The sequence below is a fragment of the Prunus avium genome, chromosome 8, assembly GCF_965620075.1.
Source record: "Prunus avium chromosome 8, drPruAviu1.hap1.1, whole genome shotgun sequence".
NCBI lineage: Eukaryota > Viridiplantae > Streptophyta > Magnoliopsida > Rosales > Rosaceae > Prunus > Prunus avium.
The window spans coordinates 30,682,640-30,703,241 of NC_142291.1; the positions used below are offsets into that span (position 1 = coordinate 30,682,640).

The following is a 20,602-nucleotide window of genomic DNA, read 5'->3' on the forward strand; positions in this document are numbered from 1 at the left end:
GAGAGAGAATTATTAGACTTCTTTAATATATTAAGGGTGTATTGATAATGAGGTCTGAGGCCCTGAATATGACGATAACAAATGAAACCATAAAGATCATGGATTGATATACAGTGCTTGTATACCACAGAACAAAGTGCTTGTAACTCTAGTGATTAAGAGTAATATTTTACTCATGCACCCGAGGCTTAGGTTCAATTCCCCCTCCTCTTGTATTTAAAGAAAAGAAAAGAAAAGAAAAGGCAAACATTATAGTGATGGTTGCTGCTGAATGGTAAATTGACCGCAAAGTAATAAAGCTGCTAAACATCAGGTGTTGTTTTTAGCCTGCAAACCTCCTCGTATTGAAGGGATAAAGTTGACTGTTTGATTGTCTCTCAGCTCTGTTCTTGCTGATGATACCTAGCAATGTGGCTAGTCCTCGGTTAATTCCTTTATAATTGTTTTTTTCTCTTTGTTTGGGCTTTAGCCCTCCTTAGCACCAAAAAAAAAAAAAAAAAGGAAGTTGGTTTCCATTATTTAGCTATTCATATCATTGGAGCCATATGCTTTTTCTAGGATCCTAAATAAACAATTTACACTAAAAAATTCAAATCCAAATCCCTCATTTTGTATAACCCATGTAGGTTATTATCTCCACGTTCAAGAAAGATTCATTTAGATGGGATTTAGAACCTAAGTTTCTTAAACTTCTGTTTTTTGTTTTGCTTTGTTTTTGTTTTTTTAAATACATGGTAGGGAAAGGAGATTCGAACACAGGACTTCAAATGCAAGGGTAATTGTTCTTAACCCTGTTAGCAATTGAACCAAAGAGGCATAAGAAACCTGCACGGTCATCACGGAAACTGTCTCTGTTGACTAATTCCATTTCACGCCATCTCTTTCTTCCATTCTGAATTAATCCAAATCTCCCTGCAAAACCCAGCCGCATTCTGTTACTAGACAGCACAACTTCCTCTGTTGTTTTTGTTCTCATCCTGAATTGATCCAATTATCAATGCAAACAAGCCCTCCACCTTCGAAAAAAGACCATAATTTATTTAATGTAAATGTTTCCTTCTACACAGATGACTTTTAAATCACCAAAGCAACATCATTGTTCTGATCCGACAAGTATTGTGGGCAACAAAAGTGAGCTAATGGCAAACACTGTAAGCATATGCTCAACACCCATGGGGCTAAAATGACAAGACATTAAATATCCGTTTAATCTAAGACTCAATGAAACAGCTAGAAAATGATAAAACCCATCTCTGAAACTCAAGTTCCACAAATGAGATCGGGACAACAATTTGATTAAACAAAACAAGAACAAAATTATAGTGAAATCTCTGCATATGACAAGTAACAACGAAACAGTCCGATCTCCCAAACTCATAGCAAAGGCTTCAAATGTCAGAAGTATTATTCCAATATATTCATTATTGTCATGGTGATTAAAACAAATAAATAAAAAGGATCCGTCAGTAGCCAATAAACAAATCCTTTTAGGAGCAGTGCAGCAAAGTTTCTTTTTATTTTCTTTTTTCAGTCACGGCTGCTCTTTCCTCTTTTTATGAAACCATGCAGTCCATGCACAAATAAAACCAGTTTCAGTCGAGAAGGGAGGACTCTCCACCCGACTTTTGGGTTTAATGATACAGCAGCATGAAAATCAAATTTCAGGCTTGGACATCGATGGTTTTCCCTTCAAGTAAGCAACGCTGTAGTTTTACAAATAGGGCACAGATTCTTCTGCATTAGCCACTGCTTGATGCATTTGGTGTGGAAGTCATGCCCACAATCTAGTGTGCCAATATCATCCTCATCATTATATTCCTCCTGCCACGATAAGGGTTCGAACAAGGTAACAAGAATAAGTAAACCAGCTGCATGAATTACTTGAAAGCAACTAGCTGTGTTCTTGTGGGGATAGACAGTCAAATACTCATACCTGACAGACACAGCACGGTTCCATATCTACTGAGGATTCTGCTGTTATCGAGAAATTTTTTCGCTGTTTCATTAACTTCACAATGGTCTCCTCACTCAGTCCAGTGCTAACGTCTCCTATACGTTCCTCCAGTGCCAACAGTTCCTATTGTCCAACAGTATAGTTATGGGAACAATTTTCAAACAAAAACCTATGGGAAAATACTAGCCCCCATTTTACCTCGTAAGACATGTTATCAACATCAAGGCGCATATCTCTGTGCCTGTCGTGCATCTCAGGCATGCCATGATATATGAATGGGTCAAAGAGCATATAATCCTGACATCACATACGAAGCTCGATTGTCAAACATATACAATCTGTTGTATATAGCAATACGCTAAGCGTTCTTCCCCTTGCTAAACATACACAATCATAGACAAACCCAATTGCTTCTTAATTATGCTCCCCCTTATAATTGTTAGTTTCACAAACTATTTTTCCACAACCGTATAATTTCTTCCCACATGCCATTTTCTCCCACACCATCAAATTATAATTTATATCATGGAGATTAAAGATAATTGATTATAAAGATATTTTATGCACTTATTCAAAAGAAAATCCTATATAATGCCCATGCACAAAGAACAATGTCCGATGTGCCGCACAAAAAATGGTGGAATAACCATACTTCTGCTACTTTTTTTTTCATAGGACATACTTCTCCATTGGTTGGCATGTTCACCTGGTAAAGCATGCAGATCTATTGCCAGAGGGCACAAGAAAATAAACTAATCAGCTTCACATAGCATTAGAAAGTTGTTAGCTACATATAGTTTGTACTAAAATCATTTTGGCAGGTTTTAGCTGGAAGATATTACCACAGCTTTTTTTTTTTCCACAACAAGACAGAATCAGATGTAATGCAATAGACCTAAAAAATTTGAAGACCTAGGAGCCACTAATTATTGCAATTGCAAATAACTAAATTCCATTAGCACAAACAAAGCTCACTGTTTAGTGCTATGGCACTTCAATGTACACATGGATGAAAAATCTAATGTTAAATTAATCAAAACTTAGGCAGCACAAAAAACCTGAATCTAAGACATCTAACCTTTCTACCTCCATATTTTTGAACTTCTCAAAAGACGATGACTATCGGCCTAAGCCAGCTACCAAACTACCTTAGCAGTTGCAATAAAACATATAGAATTCCTAGTAAATCAAACAGAAATTGATGTAGAGGTCAATAGCAAACCTCAGCTCGTAAGTTCTCACCCCTGCGCATAGCATTCAGAACTTGACGAATCTGGTACACACAGTAAATTATAATTGTTAGTTCCAGAGGGAATGGTTCTTGCAAAAATTAGTGGATATACAAGAACAAAAGTTGAAAGCATTAATGCCATCGTCTCTCTAATCAGAGGCAAGAATTTTTCGATGGTATGCAAAATAATTCCACTCAACCCCATATCCAACCATAAAACTGATCCTTAACGAACAAAATGTCTTAAATATGAATATAACAAATATCAAAATGATAAAGAACAGCTTAATTTTGTTAGTCGGAGGTCAAAGATGAATACGATCTACGGTAATGCAGTAGTACAATGCAGAATTAGCTCCCTAAGAACATACAAAATAATTTTAACCTCTAATTTAACAACTCAACCACCCACCCTATGAACAGTTTTCCTACCCCTTATTTTTTTTCTTGATAATCAGATTACGATGCTGGGGTGGGTAATGGGAGGTGGAAATAGCACAACTCAAAAGAAAAAGGAATGCAAATTCAATTCTGAAAATGGCATACCCTTGTTATACAGACTATAAAGAATATATGAGTAAACTCAAAAAACAGGACAAAGAAATACAGAGCACAAACCTCAGATATGAGTCGGCGCCTCCCTTCAATGTCAGCTGCTAATGCCCGTAGTGAATGGGGCATATTAAGAACATCATCACCCTGCCGGTCCACCAAGAATGCTGACCTAGGATATGGTAGATGACGACCCTGGTTATTAGATCCAGAAGAACTTCCTGAATCCTGAGAGGAAGCAGAAGGTCTTGGAGGTACTGGGTTATAATGACTATGACCTCCAGGTTGAGAATCAGAAGATGGAAACAAAGACCAAGGAGAAAATTCTGTTACTCTTTGATGATTTTCAGTTGGAGGGTTGTTGAGAGGGATCCATGCAGGATTAGGCAAAGAACGAATGCCAGAACTAGAGCCAATTCTTGAAGAGGAAGGCGCACCTACAGAAGTGCTTATGTCTCCAGGTGCCAAACTCCAACCTGTTGGATCCTGTGCTGAATTTCTCATATCAGTGGCAGTTGCAAATGTGGAATGCTCCACATTGTTTCTGGGAATGCTTCTTAAGTTTGCTTCTTCTCTTAACTCAGCACCTCTATATCCAGACATAAGAGAACTTGATAAGCTGCCCACTCTTGAACTGGAAGCACCATTCCAAGGTAAAGGAAGCAGGTTTCCAGACGAACCGCTCATATGCATAGCAGGAAACTGGCTTTGGGGACCACCCGAATTTGTTGCAGATACAGTTGTTGATCTCCCTTGCGATGATAAATTAGACGGTGCAGATTCTTGCTGAGGCCCAGTACAAACCCCCCTTGCAAAAAATTGTCTCAGTGGGCTTTCTGCATTGCCTGTAACACCTAATGAAGGAAAGGTATCAGATGCTCCAAGTCTCAAACCTACCCTTGATCTTGAGTTCTGCTGTTCTGAAGGACTACCGCTTGGGGAATTACGCAAGGGTGTAGATAAACTTAAATTACTAGAAGGATTATAACGAGCAGGACCAGTATTCCAAGCACCATTTTCAGCTTGTGGAAAGGAGCTAGAACTCCCACCAGGATAAGCCTGGCCAGAAGTACCCTCAAGGGCCTTTCGCTTGCAGGATGAACCCCAATTTCCGAAAGAAGAGCCTGGATTACCATCACTTTCCCCAACCACATAATCAGAGCTTCCTGATGAAGTCCCAACAATATCAGGTGAACCACTTCCAGAAGATGTCTGTTCTGTTTCTAATCCACTTGACTTGTAGAGATTAGGTTCTGCATTAGCTTCCATACCATGCTCACAATTACCGCTACTTCCCACATATCCAGCATTTAGATCTGCATTCTGAGGGATATAATTAGAGCTAGAACCCTGAGAAAAAGAAGGCCCACCTTGAATCTGATTGCCACTGATAGCTCGCCCAGGGAAAAGGATATTATTTTGTTCAACTCGTCTTTCTTCTGAATTTTGACCAATCACAGGACAAGCACTATATGAAGATGACCAACCTTGTTCCATTTTCATCCCATCGTCATCAACTGGGTTTTCCAGATTCAATCTAGAGCTAGGTCCACCTGAACCAGTCAAGGTCTGGGAGTCATGACTAGTGGCATTTAAACATGTCATCTCACCAGATGTCACCATAAAACTTGACAACCGGGTTTCTACAGGATTTAGCATATTATTCAGAGAAGTCTGCTGACTCATACCAGTGCTGTTGGAAATGGATCCCAGCCCAACTTCTGTGATTTCTGGGAAAGTATCAATACTACTCCCTTGACCTTGCATTAGGCTCACCAAATAAACCTTGTAAAGTGAAGATGACACTATATTTACAGGTGGTTGAGATTAAACACTTCTCCGGAAGATCTGGAATATGTGCACAGCAGCATAAAGGATAAATCTCAACTCAATACTGGTACCTTGAAAGTAACAGGTACACAATTGCAAAAAAAAAAAATCCAAATTCAAATACAAATAATAAAGGGACAAAACAGGATTTAGAAGAGAGGGGGCGAGGGGGCGGTGAGAGAGAGAGAGAGAGAGAGAGAAGATAAAATCTGAACGTCAATTCTTGCAACATCGGATATCTACTTACCAACGGAGATTGGATGATATAGAATAAATTTCTTGCATTATGTACATGTCTTCAACTGAAAACCCTGACCCTGAAAATTGATTCAAAGAAAAAACATATGAAGGCAAAAATTAGAAAGTGCATGAAACATTAATACTAAAATAAGTGACAGGCACATTTGACAGGCTGACAACTAGCAGATCAGTTACAGCTGAATTGGCCTTAAATAAACTAACAAACGGTAAAACTAGATAATTAAACTGTCAGAGGAGTTTGACAAAGGAGGGGAAGAAAAAAAAGAGTGATGTAGGACAAATTGAGAATAGATAGAACTAAGAGAACAATGAACTGATTCTCAATCAATAATCTTAATCAATTTCAATTATATGACAGAATAGCCTCTTTACATAGGCAACCCCATAAGAATAAATGCCTAAACTATTCTAATATAACTAGGCCCTAAATTATTATAAGTAAAACCAATAAACCCGTACAATTCTCTCCTTGTTAGAGAGAAGTTGGACTCAAACTTATTCAGACAGATTTAGTTCGTGGAAAGAACTGATCAAGATAGGTCAGAACCTGGCTGAACTAAAGAAAACTAAGTCACACTCAAATTTAATTTGGTCATACTCTGGTGAAGCTGGTCACTCAATTACAACTTGGGGGGAATCCCGCAAGATGAATTAACCCCCTAAATGTGATAAACAAAAACTAAATAAAATGAACTTAATTTCTAAACACCACTGCTTATACCTAAAGAAAACACAAATCTACTTCCATTATCATTAAAGTCACTCAGACCATTTTGATCTAAGATTACCAGGAGAGTTCACAACACTGAGCACCCCTTTCACACTCTCAATTCCATTCCTACATTCAAATTCCATCTCAATTCGACTCTTCTGAGCAATTTCTATTGTGGCCATATATGTCAATTTGTCAAATTATGTAATGACAGTTATTAACTTCTGTCTTGGCTATGTTTGCAGTGAAAACTTTCTGTAGAAGTTACTTACTGGAAACAGTGCAGCCTATGAATCTAAGTGGAGCACACAACCTAAAGAACAATGGTCACTGCTACAAACGGCCATTGATTTGTCAGTGATTCTAGGGGGATTGAAAATACCCAACAGAATGTTGTAACAACAACTTTAGAAAAAACAAAACAAAAACAAAATGAGAGGCAATTTGCTAGCCCAAATGAGATGCAGAATTATAAAGCTAATATTATAAAGGGCTAAGCTTTAGCAACAAAAGATTTACGGAGGAAAATCACCACAGAAACAAGAATGCAACATCAAGTGCACTAATATTATAGCCCTCAATCAAATGTCCATAGTCTAACCTTTTCAAAAGATAAAAGAACAGAGAAAAACTACAAAATAATAAATCGAGCAACAATGCAAGCAGGACTAAACATCTGCAATAGTAATGCTTCTCATGCATAACCTCCAACCCATGATATGGGTAGGAGAGTAAATGATAAGCTCATAAAACGCAACAAAAGAAAAATGAAAATGTGAAACTTCGGAAAAATCACCCAAGCCAATTCCTTGAACTGGGCTTAATTCTGAAAATGCCCAACGGAGGATCTTTGCAATGTTTGCCAAAAACCAACCAAATTCGTTTCTTTTTAAATGATTCGATAGCAAAATGACCCAACCCAGGAAAAGAAACTAAAAATAAACCAAACCCAGAAAGCACAACCGCCTGGGGAGAAGAAAACATATAGTATTAAAGAAAAGAAAGCAGGGTCCTTTGGGTCGGTTCCGATCCCTCTAATTCTTATCATATTGGCATGAAATGAAAACCACAAAAAAGAGGGAATAAAACTGAAAATGGAAGATGATAATACAAGAAATGATAGTCAAAACCCAGATAGAAGTACCAGAGAAGAGATTGAGAAGGAGGATGAGATCACAGATGAAACGGCAGGGATCAAATGGTAAGAAAACGCTTCCCACTCTGTCTGTCTGTCTGTCTGTCTCTCTCTCTGAGTCTCTGATTTTTCTTCTTCCTTCAGTTACTACTTCTCATCTTTATGTATAATATAATAATAATTTACTGCTGCGAAAGAGATAACCCGCAATACGACAAAGCCCAACTGAGCAATGGACGAGAGAGAGAGATTAGAGAGAGAGAAAGAGAGAGCTGATGAGAACATAAACACGAGAGAGAGAGAGAGAGAGAGAGTAATGTTAATGTAAATGTTGAAACGTTGAAATGTTGAATGTTAATGATGGTTTGAGATTTTTGCTGAGGTGGGTGGGTCATGGGTGGGGCTGGGTTTGGGTCCGAGAACTCACAGCCAATTCAATGTCCACATAGCTTGCATGCACTCGTTATGGGTCCTACATCAGCTAGTAATAATATTAATATATAATTATAAATTGTTTAATTTAATTTAATAATGTAATATTTTGTGTGCAGGAGGTGGCGTGCTCCTTTGTCGCTAGAGTGTGGTGAGCTGAGCTCCCCTCGTTATACGGTCAGTCGTCTCCACCTCCTGTCACACTTTAATTCAGAGTTGCAGTGATCCCTTTTCTGCTCTCTGCTTCTTTCGGATTTCTTCTTTTTTGCCTTTTTTGCTTACAATGCTATTGGGCTCACATTGTGACCCAGGATTTCCGGTGGGCTTCAACCTCACCCAAACTTGTTAGCAGCCCGATTTCACCTAAACTTTCAATTGTTTCCAATACCAAAAATCGAGTATAGATTATTTTAAAAAATTAAGAGAAAATCGCGTATAGCTGCGTGGCTATAATATTTTCATAAAAAATAATTTAAAAAAAAATCGAGTATAGCCTCTAAATAAAAAAAAGAGCACCACCCTAGCGATTAGGCGCTACGTGTCAAAATTCGTATAGCCGCGCGGCTATACTATTTTTTTAAAAAGAAAAAACCCAGTATAGCCGAGCGGCTATACTATATTATATAAAAAAAGGACCCGTCTAGTGATTAGGCGATAATGTGTCAAAATACGTATAGCCGCGCGGCTATACTATTTTTTTTAAAAAAAACAAAAAGTAAAAAAGGACCCTCCTAGGTGCATTAGTTTATACTTTATAGATATTAATTTGCTAGTTTCAACATATCCAAAACAGATATTAAACAGATATTTCATAGTAAATCAATATGAGAGTTCAATTTTTTCTTTTTTTTTTAGTGTGGAAATTTCACAGTAAATCAATAGAGACTCAAGTAATGGCCTAATAGTAATGGATAATGCTCTAAACCACTCTTATCGATAAACAAAAATTGGGGAAAAAAATTTAAAGAAAAAAAAATCCTAGTATACTAATTTTTAGAAAAAAAAATTAGAGTATAGCCACACGGCTATACTATTTTGTAAGAAACGTTAATAAACCCGAGTATAGCCACACGGCTATACTATTTTTAAAGAAACAATAATAAAACTGAGTATAGTGTTGTGAGGATTTCAGCTGCACCAAAATGGATTCAGTTGCATCCTCAACTTGTGATACTCGCAAGTGCACGAGCCGTTTGGTAGTATAGCATATGTAAGTGCGAGGTCGATCCCACGAGGATTAGTGATTGAATGATCCAATTCATTTTCCCTACACAAAACAGAAATGAAAAAGAAAGGAAATAAATAAAACAAGGAAGAAAGAAAATAACTAACTCAAGTAGATAAGTTCCCAAGTTCAATTAGATTAATGGATTGATTCTAGCTAAAGTATGATTAAGCCATGGTGTGTGGTCATAACCTTGTGTTCCTAATTCCCTAATTTGATCATTTGTTGTCTAACCTAAAATTAAGCATTAGGAACCCATTAAGCATAGAAGAACAATTTAAACAACCAAGCATGTATCTAATCCCTGTTGTCGAATGTCCATACATACTCTTCCTATTCATAGTTCAATTCGAATTAAAGCATGGTGTCTACTCTTAATTCAAACCAAGATAGCTAACATGCAAGCCTAAATGGTGATCAATCATTCAAACTAGCATATTAACTTATAAGCATAATGAATAAGAACAAAAACCATAATTGAAACTTGGAAACTTATCAAACTTGAATACTTAAGAAAGAATGTACATTACAAGAAAAATAAATTACAACTAAGAAAACATTAAAGAGAGACTAAGAGAACTTTGAGGAAGAAAGGAGAAGTGTTTGGGAAAAGTGTTTGAGGACATGGAGGCTTTTTGGAGAAGAAAGTAGAAGTAGAGAGTTGTTTGAGAAAGTGTTTGGAGAACATGGAGAATGTTTGTGAACTTGGAGACTTTGGGAACTTAGGGAGTGGAGAGAAAGGTGTTTGTGAAGTGTTTGAGACATGGAGACTTTTGGAAGAGAAGGGAAATGTGTTTGGGAAATTTGGAGAAGGGAGGAGAAGTGTTTGGAGAACTTTAGAGATGGGAGAAGTGTTTGAGAGATTTGGAGAAGAAAATTTAGTAGAATGATCTTATTACAACAATTGAGAACTACAAAGGAAACTAAGAGAATTTGAGGGAGAGAAGGGAAGGGAGCTCTAGAGAAGTGTTTGAGAGCTCCCCCCCCTTGGGGTGTTATTACAAGCTTAGAGAACTTCCCTATTTATAGGCCTAGGGGAAGTGAAAATCAGAATTCAATAAGACTAATGCATACAACACTTGAATTATAAAATCTGAAATGGTTGATGCACTTGTATTAGAAAATCTGAAATGGGTGATGCACTTGTATTAGAAAATCTTGAATTGGTTGATGCACTTCACCACTAAATCCCACCAGCAGCCCTAGCTCATCTTCATGTCACCATGACCAAGCTTCCAACCAGAAATGATAGCTCATACCTAGCTCACCATGACCAAGCATCCAACCAGCACATGCTGAGGTCAGCATGACCAGCAACTTCAAGGGCTTACAACTTGGGCTTATCTTAATCAAATTAGGACTTTAAGCACTCTAAATTGAAGTTCAGAATGTCTTCTTTCCAGCCATATGTTATTTGGGCCAATCCAAGGTCGGAGGAAGAAGTTAAGGCCGAAACAAATTGCTAACTCATTTTCCGCGCTGATAAGATCCATCCTGAGCATGGTTCTGTGTTTGCTAGGTAACGGACTCCAGATTTATCCAATGGGGCTGAATTTTGGATATGTTATAGTACACACCAATTGGAGCAACTTTCATGAAGAATGTGGCCTCATCCGAGCTATGTAGGTTGTTGAAACAAAGCTTGCAATATGACCTATGGAACTGGACTGGCAGGGGGCTGTAGCCATAATGAATTTGTCTTTAAGCTCTTCATCAATTCATCCAAATTAGGCCTTAACATGCTTGAATTGCATGAATTATGTTCTCCAAAGCCATCATTGTTACCTAAAGCTCAATTAACTGAAAGATAAACACAAAAAGGATTAAAAGCACAAGTTTAACTCAAAAACATAACCAAATCATAAGCTAGAAGGGTAAGAAATAATATACAATTATGAACCGATCATATAGCCGTGCGAATATTGAGGGTCAATTACATTTTGCACTTTTATGGTTTGAGACTTGTAAGAATTTGGTACATGTCTTTATAAAAGTTGGTTCATATTGATGTCAAGTGGACCATCAATATAAACCAATTTTTGGTCCCTCCCTATATTCACAAGGTTAGGTTTTCTCTTATAATTTTGTTATCTATATGACATTAGTTTAATATATGTGTCAGTGACCCAACACACAAATAATTCAATGGTATAATGATTCGTAATTTTAGAATTTTTTCTGTAAATTTTTAAAATATAGAGACACTTCAGGCAAGAGAGATGTAATTTACTCAAATGTTAAAGTTCAAAACAAAATATTTGTTCTTGGACGGTTGAATTGTCAAGTGCTGAGAAATCTTACAAAGCTAAAGGACATAGTTATTGGAGAGACAATGGTATGGTATGGTATTGACTAATTACAATGCTTAAGTCATAGAGTTGGTATTGATTAGAAAAATTATAGAAAAAACCTAACATCAAAGTTGGAATATACCATATGTGACAAGAAATGATCCATAAACCAAGATGTGTGCATTGATTTAGTTCAAGGCTTCAAGCCACAATAAGGTTTGCCTCTTCCTCATCAATTTCCTTTCTCTATTTGGGAGAAGGGAAAAGGCAAAGTAAACAAAAGAAAATTGAAAAACAAAGAATGGAAAGGCTTGTAAATTTGTATCAAACCCCAAATCTTACAAATTTATATGTACCCCAAAATTTCAAAATAAAGAAGTCCTCTCTCACGTGCCCGAAAAGAAGCTTCCAAGAGGCCAGGTGGTGTGGCTTTTGTATTTCGTCTCCCAGAGATTCAATCCCACGATTCCCAAGAAAATCAAAATCAAAAGCCCATGAGAAAATGGAATCGTCCACACTTCTAGCTTTACTCTCCTCCATCTCCCAACTCATCCTCCTCCTCCTCCTGTCTCCCAATTCCACCAATTCCTCCAGTTCCTGCGCAAATGTTTTCCCAATCGCCCACAGCTTCCTTTCTTCCCACGAAATGGCTGCCACCCTTTCCCTCCTCACCCTTTCCAGGAAACGAAAGCGAACCCATTTATCAGAACGAGATTCTGAGCCCACTGACCATGACAATGACCAAGAACTCGGTGGCGGCGACTCGGTCCAACTGGGTTTGACTCGGAATCCCGACTCGTTCAGAAACTGCTTCAGAATGACCTCCTCTACCTTCGAATGGCTATGTGGTTTACTCGAGCCGCTGCTCGAGTGTCGTGACCCAGTTGGGTTGCCGCTCAATCTCTCTGCCGAGCGTCGTCTCGGTATCGGCCTGTTTCGGCTGTCCACCGGTTCCAGCTACCCCGAAATCTCGAAGCAATTCGAGGTTTCGGAGCCCGTGGCAAGGTTCTGTGCCAAGCAATTGTGCCGAGTTCTTTGCACCAATTACCGTTTCTGGATTGAATTTCCCAACCCAAATGAGCTTGCCTCTGTATCGGCGGCTTTCGAAAGCCAAACTGGGTTGCCCAATTGCTGTGGTGTGATTGATTGTACAAGGTTTAAGACTGTTAAAAATGGTGGCTTTCACGAGGAGAGCATTGCTGCCCAAATCATGGTCGATTCTTCGTCGCGAATTCTCAGCATTGTTGCCGGGTTTCGTGGCAACAAGGGTGATTCAAGAGTATTAAAGTCGTCAACTTTGTACAAGGATATTGAAGCAGGGAGGTTATTGAATTCTCCTCCAGTTAATGTAGATGGGGTGGCTGTATATCAGTACTTAATTGGAGATGAAGGGTACCCTTTGCTTCCTTGGCTTATGGTCCCTTTTGTTGATGCTGCGAATGGCTCAAATGAAGAGCATTTTAATGCAGCACACAATCTGATGCGCCTTTCGGCGCTTAGGACCATTGTTAGTTTGAAGAGTTGGGGTATTTTGAGCCGGCCAATACAAGAGGAGTTCAAGATGGCAGTTGCTTATATTGGTGCTTGTTCTATACTGCATAATGGTTTGCTAAGGAGGGAGGACTTTTCTGCTATGTGTGATGTGGATGATTACTCTTTGTATGATCAGAGCTCTCAGTATTATAGGGATACTAGTTTGGAGGAGAATTCAATTGAGAGGAAGGCTTCTGTAATACGAACTGCATTGGCTGCAAAAGCAAAAGAGTTTCAAAACACACAAGTCTGAAACAATATTAGTTCTTTGGTCCAATTGCAATCCACCTAGGAGATTGGTTCAGTAGAGGGAGAAACCATAGAACAATTTTGTTTTAACAGGTAATCTCAGATTCTTTCTTGTTCAGGATTAAATACTGTTGATGCAATTTACTCTGGTGTTTCTTTTCTATTCTTTATTTATTTTGGAGTAGAAATTGCTTTTGCAATAATTTTTTGCCAATTTATTTTTGAAGATGTACTCATGTTCAGCATCTTCTACAATAATCAAAGTGCAAAGATTTCCTGTTGTGAATGTGAATACTATTAATTGCGCATTGTTATCCATTTCTTGATAAAGGCTTAATCTTTCTGTTATTAAAAATTAAAATAGTTTCTCTGTGATCTATTAGAATCCCATCACAGGAAGCCTTAAGTTCAAGAAAAATTCCTCAATCTTTATTGAAAGCAATAACAAGAATCAGAAAGGGTCTGCATACAAGCTGTTAGCACAGAAACTAATCAAGTAACAATCTAACTTTCCTTAACATATCCCGCCCACACTGAAAACACAATATCTGAAACTACACATTATAGCATAAGCCAATGTAGTTGACTATTCTGCATTATAATTGACCATTCATTTAAGAAATTTAGTTGGTTCCTAATCAAATTAGTCAACTGTTCTTCAGTTTGATCTTCAACATCCTTCTCACGTCTTCCTTATATAGCTTAGCATTTGCACAACAAACCAGCCACTATTGTTGCACAGCTCTGTATCAATAGAAGCAGCAGCTTCATCTTGCTAAATCTTCAGGATAGCTATTTTCTTCAGCTAATTGGTAGCTGGCGTATGGCAAGTTACCTGCCGTTCCACACAATCCCTGTCCTCTAGGTGGTAATCAAAAACCAACCTTCGTAAGTTGCATTTTTTGGAATTAATTAAGACCACTGAAGTAATAGTGCTTGGGTTACTGCTTAACTAGTATGCAAGCTAGTGCAGCTACTGCCTCAACAAAAATCTGACCTTTCGTAGTTTAGGTAATGGTTTACATATCTCCCAATATGCTTCTGAAGCTGGGATTCATGGACCACTGGGTGAATTTTTGAATCATGATGTAAAATTTATAAACCACTGAACCAACCTTGGCTTCCACTGGAAAGGGCCCAAAATACTTAGTAGCTAACTTCAATTTTTTTCTAATGTTAATAAAAGTCTGTCGATATGGTTGGATTGATAGATAGATTAGATCGCCCACTTCAGATGATCTTACACTTTGAGTCTTGTCTGCAAATTGTTTCATTATGTTCTCGGCTTGGGCAAATTCTCGCTGCAGCAACTTGTGCTTGTCTTTGTAGTTTCTATAGGGTTGTGACATGAGGACAATATCAATATCTTTTTACTCACTTTGAGGTCTTTCTCTGTCATGCTTCTTGGATATGTTTCAAAACAGCTTGTAACTCTTTTAGAATGTCGATCAGTTTGTGGATGATAGGCAGTGCTCATATGCAGGCTCAATTCCGAATAATAGATAGTGATAAGTTATTAAATCTTCCCATTTGTTTAATAGATAGCTTTAGAAGACTTTGTCAAGTCACAAATAGATGGTCTTCCATGCTCAATATTATGAGCTAGAAATAGATGCGTCAAGTATTGTTGAAGGATGACTTCGAGCCAAAAAGTGGCTATATTTAGTAAACCTGTCTGTTACCACCAAGTTAAATCCTTTCTTTCTGACTTGAGCAATCCCTTCAATAAAATCCATGGACATGTAACTTCAAGCTTAATTGTGAAAAGATTGAAGTAATCCTGCAGGTAATGAACTATCTAGACCATCCTTGTGGCTTGTAATTACTCTTTTAAGCCAGTTTGGAACCCCTTCTCTCTACTCCCTTCTTATGTTATGTTTCGTAATGCATACCAAGAAGCTTGGTTAACCATTTCTGCTGCAACAAGGTTAAACCCTTCGCTCCGAAAAAGTATTTAAGGCTTCGATGATCAGTTAAGTTCTAATGACGTATTGGCTTCGATAATGGCTAAGAGTTAATTTTCGTAAGTAGACAGCCCCGTATTCCTAGACCGTAGTGGTTTCCTAACAAAGGAATTGGCCTTGCCTCCTTACATAACTGCTCCAAGACCTTGGTTGCACATAATCATGACCTTTTTCAATAGTTGAAAGGCAAGGCTGTAGAATTCAGAACTGACAGCACATTTAGATTACAACCTCAGACTAGAAAGAAAAACAAGCGGTTATTTTGTACTGCATAGACTATATAATTATGCAAAAAGAGAGATGTCCTGAAATTTTAACGAAAAGCCAGCCAGTAGGGTTGGTGAACCTTAGACTAGTCTCATTTATGAGGACCAAGCTTCATAGGATAAGAACAAAATGGCGTTCTCTGTCCTCCAAGTGTCCGATAAGCAAAGGAACACCCTACCTCACCTACCAACTGAACTTTTCATTATATTTACATAATAAAAGTATGGATGATCTACTATAGACGTCCCTGAACTTGGCCCCCAGTTGCAATTGGGTCTGTGAACTTTTTTTCGTGCCAATTACATCTTTTAACTGGACAAATAGTTCCAATTAGGTCCTAACATCCAACTCTGTCAATTTGTTTGTCAAAATGAGGGTGTAAAAGCATCCTTTCAGGTTCTTCATCTAGCATTGACCCAACTCCACCTTCTTCTTCCATCATTGACCCAACAACACCACCTCAAGAATTTGACTATTTTGGAAAGCCACATTCTTCTTCCATCATCAACCCAACAACCCCACCTCAAGAATCTCATTATTTTGGAAAGCCATTTGTTAGAGGAGACTTTGTGCAGAAAATTCCTTTCATTTGTTTTCATCAGTCTCCCTCTCTGTCTCTCCCTCTCTCTCCCGCAACCTATTCCCCCCTCCTCCTTCAAAACTCATATCCCAACCCAACCTGCAAAAACTCTTTGCCGAAAACCTTAGTTTGGGTACCTCAAGGAGATGCTTTTCTGGTCAAGAAGAAGACACAAAACACAACACTCTATTTCACATAATGTACAAAACCCAAAATCCAAAGTAGACAACTTCAATCTATCTTAACGTTAGAACTGTGGAGGGTTTAAGGGTAGAGTACGTTCTTTGGCTTTCTCTCATTGGTTTTAAGGGGGTTGGGTTAGGATCTGGGTTTTGAGGGGGTGGGATAAGGAGGAGGGGGAAATGGGTTATGGGAGAGAGGGAGAGAGACAGAGAGGGAGAGCTGAGAGAGAGCGAAAGAGAGAGAGAGAGAGAGGGATTTGGTTTTTTATTTTTTATTTTTTATTTTTAAGTTTATTTATTTCTTTAATTATTTTAATTTAATTATGTTTTCACTTTTTTCAGTTTTGTTATATAAAAAATATTTTAATTAAGATGGACGGTTTTAGCCCCCAAATTAATGGAAGGACTCAATTGGAACCAATGAGAGAGTTGGGTGACAAAATTGGCACAAAAAAAAGTTCACGGACCCAATTACAATTGGGAGCCAAGTTCATGGACGTCTACAGTTGATAAGTACTAAGGATAGAGGAGGATTACACTTATAGGATAAATGCTAAGAACAGTTGATTATGAGAAGAAAAAAAAATACTAAAAAATTCTACAAGCAATCATTTGATAGGAGAAATACTAAGGTAGTTGTTTATGCGTGCGTGGCTGGGCGACTAATCCAAACACAGCTACTTCGTAATAGTAGATTTTGTTGTTAAAAGAAAGGAAAAAAGGAAGAGGATTTTAATGATAAGCTCCAAACAACAACTCATTTTAGCCAAAAGGAGGCTTACCTAGAGTGGGACAGAGGAGGTGGTCACCTACCGCCACGCCTAAAATGCCAAGTTCATCACTCTCTTACCGACTTATTTTCCACTTAAAAAGAGGAAGTGGATCCCACCTAGCCATGTGATTACATTAACTTTAATGAAATTTGCATTATCAAATTCATTAGCTAGCAAAGCTAAGTACAATTATAATCCAAACTCTAAGTTACAACAGTGTCAACCCAGCAAAAATAATACAAACTATTGTCATCCACACAGCGAACAACACTCCATGCAAATTGAATGTATTTACTATAAAAATCAAAACAAATTTAATATTTATTTCATATATATGATCGTGATATTGAAATTTCTTTCGTAATTAAAATTTGAGGGAAATCTATCCTCAAATAATAAGTTTCGGTTTAATATCAGTACTTTTTTCAATGTTGAAAAAGATTGTAACTTCGAATTCCCGCTTTTGTTATTTTTTTCCATAAATTTGAAAGTTTTAGCTGAAATTCCATCAATAAATTTAATACAACTTCTAAACTCCCTTGAAGGAAAGAGAATGATGACGTGATAAATGCACAAAATGGTGTCACCAACACCAAGAACCAACCACAACTTTGACCAAACGAAAAAAAGAGCCAACCAGGACGCCACAAACATTCATACCACTACCAGATGAGTGGGTCACACCTCCAACTCCTAGGTAGGAGTCTGATTCGTTTGTAGTCCCAAAACTCACACAACCTCTCAGGACAGTTTCACCAACCCCGGACCGGGTTTGGTGGTCGGTTCAACCAACCATCCGGTTCGAACCGGATACTTCATTCCATATATACCTTGTTCTTTCCTCTTTCCAAATTCAGGTTCATCTGCCTGTATCCATTTAATCATTTAAGCCAAGAAAACTGCATAAATCCAAAGCCAGCAAAGCAGCAATGGCAACCAATGGAGCAGACCAGCAAAACCAGGCAGGGAGGCACCAAGAGGTTGGCCACAAGAGCCTCCTTCAAAGTGATGCACTTTACCAGGTAACCAAACACGTACATACAATCAAAGCCATGAATATTCAAAATCTCCAACAAGAAAAAAAAAAGATTTTAGAAAATTGGATGGTGATTAAGCTTAAAGCTCATGTTTTTCTTTTTGGGTTTTCGATTTTATTTTGTGTAGTATATATTGGAGACAAGTGTGTACCCAAGAGAGCCTGAATCCATGAAGGAGCTCAGAGAAGTGACTGCAAAGCACCCATGGTTTGTTCTGATTTCACCAACCAGATTAAAATTCATCAATTTTGGAAATAACCCTTTTATTAATTTCTTATTTTGAGATTGGTTGGTTGGCTGATGTTGGATTGGAAATTTTGGAAAATAAATATATATAGGAACATCATGACCACATCAGCTGATGAAGGCCAGTTCTTGAACATGCTTCTCAAGCTCATCAATGCCAAGAACACCATGGAGATTGGGGTCTTCACTGGCTACTCCCTCCTTGCCACAGCCCTTGCCATTCCTGATGATGGAAAGGTCAACTATCAATCCCTCAACTTCAATTAAAAAAAACCTCCCAAAAAAAGAAAATTTTAAATAATTGTTCTGTATATTAATTTGGGAACTTTGTCACAGATCTTGGCCATGGACATAAATAGGGAAAACTACGACTTGGGTCGTCCAATAATCGAAAAAGCCGGTGTTGCCCACAAGATTGACTTCAGAGAAGGCCCTGCTCTCCAACTTCTCGACCAACTGGTCGAAGATGTAAGTTTATGTGCAGTCTAACATGTTATGTTATCGGAATTTAAATTTACACTTGAGTTTATATTTTTTGTCACTCATTAAGATTCGCAGTCTGACATGTAACATCTGTGCAGGAGAAGAATCATGGGTCATATGATTTCATTTTCGTGGACGCAGACAAGGACAACTACATCAACTACCACAAGAGGCTGATCGATCTGGTGAAGGTTGGGGGTTTGATCGGCTACGACAACACCCTATGGAATGGCTCTGTGGTCGCTCCCCCTGATGCCCCACTCCGCAAGTACGTTAGGTACTACAGGGACTTCGTGCTGGAGCTCAACAAGGCTCTCGCTGCTGACCCCAGAATTGAGATCTGTATGCTTCCAGTTGGCGATGGCATCACTCTCTGCCGTCGGATCAAATGAGCAACCCAATTGACCCTATCACATTTCCTGGAAGAAGCAAAGCAAATTGGTGTTTCTTTTCTTTTTCTTTATTCTCTGTGTATTTGTATTTGGACGGGTCGTATCGTGTCGTCAACGTTGATGGTTGAGGATTAAAAAACAAATCCCATATTAAAATGTGCTGATTAAATTTGATGCCATAATTATAATATACAAAAAACAAAAAAAACGAAACTCGTTATTTGTTTTTGCGTAATTTCTGGGTTAAATTGTCTTTTGATGTATCACCAACTCTTTTTTCGTTTTCTACATCAAGAGTTGAACTTAGGACCTAACTTTGAACTTACCTCTTACCAACTAAAATTAAATGAAAATCCCAACTCATGCAAGAGTTATTTCTACGTTATTTCAATAAAAATAAATAAATAGATAACAACATAGATGGTTATGAGTGCAACACCCTAGTTTAGTATATATTGATAAGAAAATGACATTTTTGTTATTCAAATTCTTTGCTTACAAAGTCAATAGACATTGAATGTGGTGAAGATTCGTTGATCATGATAAATTGAACAAGAAATGTGCACACTACCGGTCTCAGTAAGTCCAACCTAAAAATTTATAAATTTAAAGTTTAGTGGTGATCATGATAATGATTTATAATCAATTGATGTTAACCATCCCAACAAGCACAACCCATTTGTTGCGCCTCTTTCTTTGTTGTCGTATATTTGATTTTTTATTTTGAACAAATAAAAATAATGTACCTAAATGTGTTTATTAATCAGGAATTGAATTCTACTTATGGAGGATTTCTGCGTTTACTTCATATCAAGGAATTAAAAAGTAAGTGGGGCTCACATAAAATTAGGCGTTGAATTCCTTCAGGAATTCAATTCTTGGGTGGGAGGTGGTATTCTAATTCCTAGAGAACTAACTCATTACAAATTCATCTTTTTTACCAATTATATCCTCACACAATTTTTAAAATTTCAAATTTGTCAATTACTTTAACCCAACAACAAGGATATTTTAGTAATTAGCACCACTCCTACCCAAATTCCATATGATTTAGTAAATAACTTCAATAGGAATCCGGAATTTAACTCCCCTCAATCCATATGGTCTAGTAAACAACTTCAATAGGAATCCGGAATCTAATTCTCCTCAATCCAACTTCTCCTCAATTCAATTCCTCATAATCCAATTACAGATTAATAAACATGTCATCAGTGTGATACAATTTTTCATGGAAGCAGCCACAAAATTAAGGCAAAGCCTCATACTTTTGATT

General features: G+C 37.7%; 2 protein-coding genes across 4 annotated transcripts; one reads left to right on the forward strand and one right to left on the reverse strand.

The window, feature by feature from the left end:
• Positions 1-1,338: 1,338 nt before the first annotated feature.
• LOC110770617 (E3 ubiquitin-protein ligase MBR2) lies at positions 1,339-7,985 on the reverse strand. 3 transcript variants are annotated; one of them, XM_021974793.2, is made up of 8 exons: positions 7,685-7,985; positions 5,815-5,884; positions 5,426-5,585; positions 3,804-5,290; positions 3,177-3,227; positions 2,153-2,251; positions 1,934-2,077; positions 1,339-1,821 (listed from the first exon to the last, which is right to left on the reverse strand). In XM_021974793.2, the coding sequence occupies exons 3-8, from the start codon at positions 5,502-5,504 to the stop codon at positions 1,690-1,692; spliced, it is 1,992 nt and encodes a 663-aa protein (XP_021830485.2). In that variant the 5' UTR covers positions 5,505-5,585; positions 5,815-5,884; positions 7,685-7,985; the 3' UTR covers positions 1,339-1,689. The 3 variants fall into 3 exon arrangements, with proteins under 3 accessions (XP_021830485.2, XP_021830483.2, XP_021830484.2); XM_021974791.2 differs by having other exon boundaries at positions 3,804-5,585; XM_021974792.2 differs by having other exon boundaries at positions 3,804-5,638.
• Positions 7,986-18,010: 10,025 nt separating this feature from the next.
• Positions 18,011-19,564, forward strand: LOC110770610 (caffeoyl-CoA O-methyltransferase 5). The gene is made up of 5 exons (XM_021974783.2): positions 18,011-18,193; positions 18,336-18,415; positions 18,547-18,691; positions 18,791-18,922; positions 19,036-19,564. Exons 1-5 carry the CDS (start codon positions 18,101-18,103, stop codon positions 19,327-19,329), a joined length of 744 nt encoding a protein of 247 aa, XP_021830475.1. The 5' UTR covers positions 18,011-18,100; the 3' UTR covers positions 19,330-19,564.
• Positions 19,565-20,602: the final 1,038 nt, after the last annotated feature.

Bases quoted from the DNA above. Each gene is read 5' to 3' on its own strand.
- LOC110770610 (XM_021974783.2), top strand. From the start codon at position 18,101: ATGGCAACCAATGGAGCAGACCAGCAAAACCAGGCAGGGAGGCACCAA. The intron at 18,194-18,335 runs GTAACCAAACAC...TATTTTGTGTAG, and splicing joins AAAGTGATGCACTTTACCAG to TATATATTGGAGACAAGTGT. The intron at 18,692-18,790 runs GTCAACTATCAA...ACTTTGTCACAG, and splicing joins CCATTCCTGATGATGGAAAG to ATCTTGGCCATGGACATAAA.
- LOC110770617 (XM_021974791.2), bottom strand. From the start codon at position 5,504: ATGCAAGGTCAAGGGAGTAGTATTGATACTTTCCCAGAAATCACAGAA. The intron at 2,252-3,176 runs GTTTGCTATTGA...ATGTGATGTCAG, and splicing joins GTGAGAACTTACGAGCTGAG to GATTATATGCTCTTTGACCC. The intron at 1,822-1,933 runs GTATGAGTATTT...TTATCGTGGCAG, and splicing joins AACCGTGCTGTGTCTGTCAG to GAGGAATATAATGATGAGGA.